General features: G+C 36.6%; 2 protein-coding genes across 2 annotated transcripts; one reads left to right on the plus strand and one right to left on the minus strand.

Moving 5' to 3' along the window:
* Positions 1 to 641: 641 nt before the first annotated feature.
* Positions 642 to 4910, minus strand: LOC136433737 (small ribosomal subunit protein uS10m-like). Its single transcript, XM_066426207.1, has 8 exons — positions 4811 to 4910; positions 4238 to 4317; positions 3973 to 4004; positions 3775 to 3824; positions 3286 to 3425; positions 2972 to 3080; positions 2600 to 2689; positions 642 to 994 (listed from the first exon to the last, which is right to left on the minus strand). The coding sequence occupies exons 1-8, from the start codon at positions 4841 to 4843 to the stop codon at positions 914 to 916; spliced, it is 615 nt and encodes a 204-aa protein (XP_066282304.1). The 5' UTR covers positions 4844 to 4910; the 3' UTR covers positions 642 to 913.
* LOC136433738 (dynein axonemal light chain 1-like) lies at positions 4861 to 8377 on the plus strand. Its single transcript, XM_066426208.1, has 10 exons — positions 4861 to 4923; positions 5035 to 5073; positions 5334 to 5443; positions 5914 to 5969; positions 6085 to 6140; positions 6374 to 6463; positions 6668 to 6721; positions 6902 to 6938; positions 7591 to 7677; positions 7800 to 8377. Exons 1-10 carry the CDS (start codon positions 4921 to 4923, stop codon positions 7835 to 7837), a joined length of 570 nt encoding a protein of 189 aa, XP_066282305.1. The 5' UTR covers positions 4861 to 4920; the 3' UTR covers positions 7838 to 8377.
* The last annotated feature ends 51 nt before the right edge of the window (positions 8378 to 8428 follow it).

Consider the following 8428-nt stretch of genomic DNA (forward strand, 5'->3'; position numbering starts at 1 on the left):
CAAAATGAAATATAGTCCCATGCCAAAATACTATGACAAGCTACATTGTATATCCATCTAAGATACTTGAACGTAAATTTAAATATCCTTGCACTACAGTTCCTATGAATCAAAAGTGATGTGTGTGTACTTCATTACTGTAAAATCATAACGCTCTAAAACATTCTTCCATAAAAGAAAACCCTCTGCAACACTTCAGAATGAAAAGATTGTGAAATCCTTACAATACTAAGGCCTGGCTATTCAGAATATCATTTGCTTGCATTTTATTAGCAGTATCAATAAACTGTTACAAGAACGTTAACTTGCGTCTTAGGAATGTTTTTATATGTTTTCAATATGAATGTGCGTGTGACAGCAGGTAAATGATGTTTTTGCCTTGAGTTAATGATGTGAATACTGAAGATCTAAAAACTGAAATCAATTTTTTTTGCAGGAAGAGAAGAATGGGACTAAGGCTGCAGAGTCCACAACGGTGAAGCTGTACATGCAGATACATGTACCTCCTATCGAGAAAATGGATGATGAGACCCGACCCATTTTATCACCTTGCACCTCTCTGAATTTGATTTGTTGTTCTTAGCAAATTTTTTTTAAGAGATAGACATAAAATGAAAACACATTGAAAACACAACAATGAATACACTGTATCTGGTTTTATTCTTGTCAATCCAGTGTACAGTAAAATAAATGTTATTAACAATGTAAGCTAATCAAACTCTGAATGACCTAACATGTATGTCATCTGGCATGTTAGATACATATACATGTAGGTACATGTAATTACAGCAGGTATTCTATCATATGGGTTGTGACGGAGCAGGGGATGCTATTTACAAGTTCAAACAGTTGAACTGTAATGTATGCTAATACATTGTATATATACGTTAATGACATAATACATGCTCGATGACTATGGAGATGCCTCTACTGGTGCTGTTTCTGACTGTGTCTCTGATGGCTTTAGTTCCTCTGGCAGTTTCTCAAGTGCAGTCTGCAAAACAGAAAAGCATAAATGTATGTCCAACTCTTCAGTCACAAGCATGGTAGAGAAATCAATCACTATACTAGAAAGGCAACATTTGCGAGCAAATACAGCATGTTTAGCCATGCTCCTCGCCATGCAAAAAATGGACTCCCAAAATAACAATGGACCATTCTAAAATACTTCCACTACAAAAATGGATCAAACTTGAGTTTAAAAACAATTATCAGTCTCTCCATACAGGAGTGGAGTCTTCCAGTAGCACCTCAACACAATATGGACCAGTCCAAAACCATATCCACTTATTAATTAACAAATACACTTCTGCTAACAAATGGACTTTTTCATAATCATTCCAGCTCAAAATTGAAATAAATAATTACAGAATCCTCCCCTTGCAAGAATGGGATATTCCGTGCCATCTCCATGTAAACTTGACCAGTGGAAAAATATCCGCTGAAAATTACACTCTTGCGCATAATCAACCCAGTTCAAAATTGAATTAAATCAACCCCAGGGAAGAATGAAGTTTTCCATAGTATACATAATGATATATTTGAAGATTTGACAGGAGAAGAAGGAAATGACCAAAAATGGGTGAAATATAAAAATGTGACACCCCTTTGTTTGAATGCATGATTCAATAGTATACACTTTGGGTTGAAAATAACGAAACCAAAAAATTCTTTGTTTAAAAAATCGTTTTGAAAGGCTGTATGGCAAACATTTGAATGAGGGCCTGTGTACATGCCAAATTTCACATTATTTTGGTTTAATACATATAGGAACTGGAGATGTGTATCTTTAAAAAAAAAAGAGTGAACAAAGCCACTCCTAGGAATTCCCATACCATATTTGGCATGAATACTAGCCTACACCTGCGCCATGTAATTAGATTAACTCAATTGACCAATCAGGTGGTCGCAAGGCTCACAGGCATGCAAGGCCAGGTGCAAGGCACTTGGGGTCAATGACCTTTAGGTCATATGTAGTATTGAAAGTGACAGAAGTGGCAAATATTGTCAAGAAAGCCCAAAATAAATCGTTTTGAATATATGTATGCCAAAAATGGGAATGTAGTCCTTTAAATATTTGTTCAAGCCACATATACAGCAAATTTCAGGTCATTCGGTTGAAATACCAGGGCGCAGGAGGCCAAGATATGCTAAAAAAAGCCTAAAAACCTCAATAAAATCACTTTCAATGTCAATATCAAAAAAAGGAAGAGAACGCACATTGGTTTTTGCCTACATTACCTCTGTACCAAATTTCAGGTCATTTGGTCAAAAAATGACAGATGAATCGATTTGAAGATTTGACAGGAGAAGAAGAAACATGAGTAAAAACAATATGTTTAGCCATACTAGGTATGGCTAAACATAAAAAGGCCCTTAATACAGTAGCAACATGAGTTGTAAGCTCTGAAGAGATTTTTAATCACACTCAAATGGAAAGGATTTTTAAAAGTTTTGACGAATGCTCATAAAATTCAACAGATGATACTTGACATTACCTGTATAATTGATAGTCAAATCACAGTTAAGAATGAATTTCAAAGTCACTTTAGATAAAGTGTCTCTCAATAACGCATATTCCGGGTAGCTACTATCTCACCTTCTTAACTTCCATGGCCACACCTTCCGGCAGATTCCGCTGTACGTATTCCAGAAACACATTGCTGGTGCTCCCTGTCAGATGCTTAAACTGAAATATTGAAAGAAGCAATCAAAGAATTTTCCAATGAACAATAGACAAAACATCGCACTGACTGACCACAGTTTCACAGATTCTTAGATGTAGTAATAGAATGCATTGGAAACAAACATAAACTTGTGTCATCATCTCCATATTTGGCTATGATTAAATTGTTAAGGTAACAGGAGATTTAGAGGCATTACAAATATACCCGTATTTATATTGACCAAGTTGAACTCTTAAAAACAATTCCCATGAAATAGACTACAATGAATTGTCAATTAGACTTACATGGAAGACCCTGTAATGTGTCCTTATTTCGTACTGCACTTTGGCTTTCTTGTGGACGTGAACAGATTTCAGTAGAGTAATTCTGTCATAGGTTCTGCGTGGCCTGTGACTGCAGTAGGAAATCAAAGAATATGATGATGTAGTGCATTTCAATAGATGTCAAAACTACTAAAAAGTACCATTTCAACTGTAAGCAATGTTCAAAGACTGCAAGTTAAGTAATCTCATTACATTTTTAATCTAAACCACATTCCATAGAAATCTATCGCTGGAATACCTGAAACATAACAACCTCTTGCAACAGATAGACTTACATCTTTTCTAATTTGAGCCCAAGTTCTTTTGCAGCCATGCTGACAAACTGTTCATAACTGTCCAGCACTGCTTCTTCATGACCTTTACACAGCAGAGCTATCCTCTTGTACAGGACATCTGGTTCATCTGTAGTCTCAACCTTTTAGTAACAAAGAGGCACTGTTTGTTTATATCACAGGTTCCACTGCTTAAAAAAATGGTTGAAAAAAATACAGTCAAACCTGTCTATAGTGTTCCCTCAAGTGACAGAACAAATCTGACCACTATAGACAAGTGACCAATAAAGACAAACGGTAAATTCAACCACAAGCAATTGGTGACACAGGATTTTCACTTTACACTTTTCATTCACATACACTGCACAGGTGTTTGCAATATTTATAGTGGTACAACAGTTGTACAAAAAAATCCATACAATGACTTGTGTACCAACAGGGTACATATTATGACATTCATGTACTAGTATTTAGAACTACATTAGCACTTACCAACTGAGATGTGCTGGAACTGTAGCACAGAGATGGCTGGAAAACTGTTACTGGGTAGGAACAAAAAAAGACAGCAATTTTACTTTATTTGAAGATATTCTTAAAAATCTAAAGAAAATTACAAATTTGTGATAAATGAATTTGAAATCTATCACAGCAAATGAGACCAGAAGTGTATCCAGAAAAATCTGTACATACCTGTAGTCGGTGCTGCCTTCTTAGAAAAGTATCTGGAATATTCATGAAAAAAATAAATCAACAAATATCATTTATTCTGTAAAAAAAAATGATGCAAATTTTAGCACTCTGAAGTAGCTTTTTTGGCACCCAATTCCCTATTGGTTATACTTAGAGTTAGGCAGTAGGGAGAAGGATAATTGTATATTTCTCAGAAATCCAGGGAATCCACTTGCTTATTCATAGTAAATACGTGCTACATCAAGTGAAGTTTTATCGTTTGTACCTGATATGATTTTCTGCAGTCTTGGTTGGTCCATATGCTAGCCTTTGTGCGATACTTCTTCCTGCCAGCAATGCAGATACCTGTGACAAAGGACAATAAAAGCTCAATTACAATTAATTCAAACACACCACTGTCATTATTCTTATGATCTTTCTGCCCAGAATAGCAAAAAGGCAAATAATTTATTGCAAGCACAAATTATACTGGTACTGAGGCAGTCTTGGGTACACTGACACCATAGTTTCATTTGAAAAGCACAAAAAGGTTCCTTGCATGAGCACAAATGGAAACAAAGAAGCCACTTAAATTTGCATTAGGAATCTTTTCATCTTCCTAAATTACGCGTATTTAGTGAAAAAACGCATAGCTAGCTAGTCAACTCTATAACAAACTCGTGGGCTATCAGTATCAGGTAACAACTGCATTTGAAGAAGGCAATTTCGTGTCCTTTGCGTTACACGGAGACACAGTCTACTATTCAAGAGCCTGCAAATAACCTTAATGCTTACTTTTGAAAATTTATTTACGTATCAAAACCATATTCAAACCACAATTTGACAAATTTTTACATACCCGAAACGCCAAAATTCCACAGGGCGCCGCCATTTTGATGTCAAAGGTCAGATTGCATCCCACTATGCTTTGCGATCACCAAGGCAACAGGAACAGCGACGTAAACCAAGATGGTGGGTGTTTGGAATTTCTTCTGACGACATGTGGTTTTTCCTTGTTTCTACGTCTCAAACGTGCGTGTTTGTCAGTCATTAACATACTAATGTTTGCCTTGTTCCCCACAGTCGAAAGGGACGACCATCAAAGAAGCCCTGGCGAAGTGGGTAAGTGGAGAAAAGTTTCATAGATACACTTGCAGATAGTACTGGAACATATGTAACGTAATCTCCAAGCAGATGTTGGGGTGACATTGCTTGGCCAAGTGCACAATAAACTGTTACAAGAACGTTAACTTGCGTCTTAGGAATGTTTTTATATGTTTTCAATATGAATGTGCGTGTAAGAGCAGGTAAATAATGTTTTTGTCTTCAGTTGATGATGTGAAGACTGAAAATCTAAAAACTGAAATCAATTTTTTTTGCAGGAAGAGAAGAATGGGACTAAGGCTGCAGAGTCCCCAACGGTGAAGCTGTATATGCAGATACCTCCTATCGAGAAAATGGATGCTTCCCTCTCCACTTTGGCCTCCTGCGAGTATGTCATGATTATTACTGCAAAACAGCTGTTATACTCTATTACTGTAATTCTTGTTTTTTTCACTGTAACATTATGTTCACTGTATTCACGGTCACCTCTGTACCGTGAACTTATCATCACTGTGAAAAACCTGTTCTAATTATTTATGATTCCTTCACACATCCGTTCTGTAAATCACCTGGCGTCACCTTGAAGTTTAAGTTCAGTAAAAATGTCCATTTTTCTTACACCGTGAAATTTTGCTACCGTGAAGATAAAGTGAATTACAGTATTATGTATCATTCATCACTTTCCTTGTTTTGTTTTGTTTTGTTTTTGACCCCATATTTTCAAGTGGTGTAATGGCAAGTGGATTACCTTTCTCCAGCACTGGTTGTAAAGGAACTTTTTGTTGAACTTAACTAGATTTGGACTGTAGAATAGATTAACTTCTACTTATTTATGACACAAATATTGTTGCTTTATAGGATGCTGTCGCTTTCCACTAACTGCATTGAGAAGATTGCCAACTTGAATGGACTGAGTGAGTATCTTTTCTTGGTTACAAAGCACAAGTTCTGACAACATTCACAAGATTGACTTTCAGTGCAGTCCTGACTAGTTAGCTATGTTAAGACATTATCCATTTTGTTTTGCAGAAAACCTGAAAATCTTGTCATTGGGCAGAAATAACATCAAGAACCTCAACGGCCTGGTAAGTCAATGAATAAATGACATGATGATCTAACTACTGCACCAAGAAATACTTTAATACCTGTAATTAATCTAATAGCACCTCCATCTATTTCATGATGTTACTAGTATGAACAACGTCTACTCTTGCTTTACTCTTGTACTTTGTGTAAGGCTTGATGTTACTTTTGTACTTTTGTGAATGTGCAATAGTCTTTTGGCTGACAATAATCTTACTTCTGATCCACCATACAGGAAGCTGTAGGGGACACTTTGTGTGAGCTGTGGATCTCTTACAATAACATTGAAAAGCTGAAAGGCATCCATGTGCTCAAGAAACTCACGGTAACTGACTCGTCTGACATACATTTGTTCATTTAGTTGGAAATACCGTAAGACTGCTTGAGATTGAGCTATGACATTACATGTAGAAGACATCAGAAGTTTAGCTCAGGCCGCTTGTTTGAGCCATGGAATTGCTTTGAATTTCGTTATTTTATGGACTCAATGTGAAATGAAATAAATAAATACTTTACCAATATCTTCCAGGTGTTACACATGTCCAACAACAAGGTCAGCGACTGGGGAGAGTTCGGAAAACTGGTAAGTGAAAACCCAGAATATCCATGTGGGTATTTCCTGCCATCACTGTCTGTACATGATCGATGTTGGGCTCTTTGCTTCCCTACATGTCAGTACACTGTATGTCTAATAGTATGTATCTGTTAATCATGAAAAAATGTTATTCAGTTTGAAGCAATTGACTTTGTGTTTTCTTTACAGGCTGACTTGCCTTGCTTGGTTGACCTTCTGTTTGTTGGTAAGTTATATGAATTGCTATTGTTTATGCACAGGGTTTAAGAGGGAGGGAAGGAATATGGTGGCGGGTTCAAAGGAAAATACTGTAAATGCAGAAATGTTCGCGGTGGTTTTATGTTCGCGGTTTTCACGCGACCGTTTCACCACGAACATTTTTGTCCAATACTGTAGCAGTATGTGACTATAGTGCTGCCGCAAACTTAAAACCACCGCAAACACCCCATTTTCACCATAGCGCGAAATAAAAACCACGTGAACTTAAATGCATTTACAGTACACTCATCAGGCCATATACCAGTACAACCTATGTGTCTGCGACTTGCAGGGTCCCAAAACAACAATGTGGAAACTCTTGTCATTAAGAATAACAAGATAATTACCCAAAAATCAATTTAAGAGCAGATCTAATTGACACAATGAACTGCAGGGTATTTGTAGAACAGTCACTGTTGTTTGTTACCTAATTGTAACCTTTTATTTCTGCCATTGATTTTATTCTTGAACCAAAATAGGTCTGCTTAACAAACAAGTATTTCTTGTAAATGTCAGGAAGGTTCATTATACATAATTGGAAGGTTCATTATACATAATTGGCAACATGTCCTCGATTGTTCCATGAATTGGGAATTGAAATGCTGACTACATGTTTGTAGGGAACCCCCTGGAAGAGAAGCACCAGGGAGATGGAGATTGGATTGAACAAGCTACTGGCAAGCTGCCCAAACTGAAGAAACTGGATGGTGAGTTTGATACAATCTGCTGTGAAGTCTTCTCCTGTGCTTATACCAGATGACGTTCTATACATACATGTAATATGCTTTTTTTGTAGTAATATTTCAGACAGACTGTGTTTATCTTACAGGTGCACCTGTTATCAAGCAAGAAGAAGGAGATGACTGAGATTCTCAACTTGTACAGCACGTCTGATTGACAATTTTGTAAACATTCCATGGAATTTGATGGCTGCACCTTCCTGTGGTTTGGGGATACAAATGAACATTTGTACTTGAATATGTTTGAATGACTTGTTTACAATATGGTTAAGTCAGGTGGAGTCTTGACTCCAAAATTTCCTACTGATGCCATGTATACTCTGATTAAAGTCTGTTGGCAGTTTATCAATTTCCAGATAATTCTCCATGTAGATGAAGTTTTCCATGGTTACTGAATTCTAGGTGTCACAGATAGTTGTGGTTTTCAGTTTTTGTGATCCACATGAACATAGGAACCTCTGTTAAAATTTTGTAAATATAGATCCTGAGAAAAGAAGGAATATTAGAGATTAAGATTTGTTGTTGTTAGAGAGTGACACTTTTCAACTGACAGCCTTATCAACTCCAGCACTTCTCATGAAGTAGTGAATGGAGTGACAACTTGAATCTAGCAGAATCTGAACTTCTGTTGCCTACTTCATGAAATAAACACATTTTCTTATTTGTATCACTGTGTCATTCTTTGTGAAGATCAGAAATATTTTCTTCTCTGTTTAAT

Source organism: Branchiostoma lanceolatum, chromosome 4 (genome assembly GCF_035083965.1).
Source record: "Branchiostoma lanceolatum isolate klBraLanc5 chromosome 4, klBraLanc5.hap2, whole genome shotgun sequence".
NCBI lineage: Eukaryota > Metazoa > Chordata > Leptocardii > Amphioxiformes > Branchiostomatidae > Branchiostoma > Branchiostoma lanceolatum.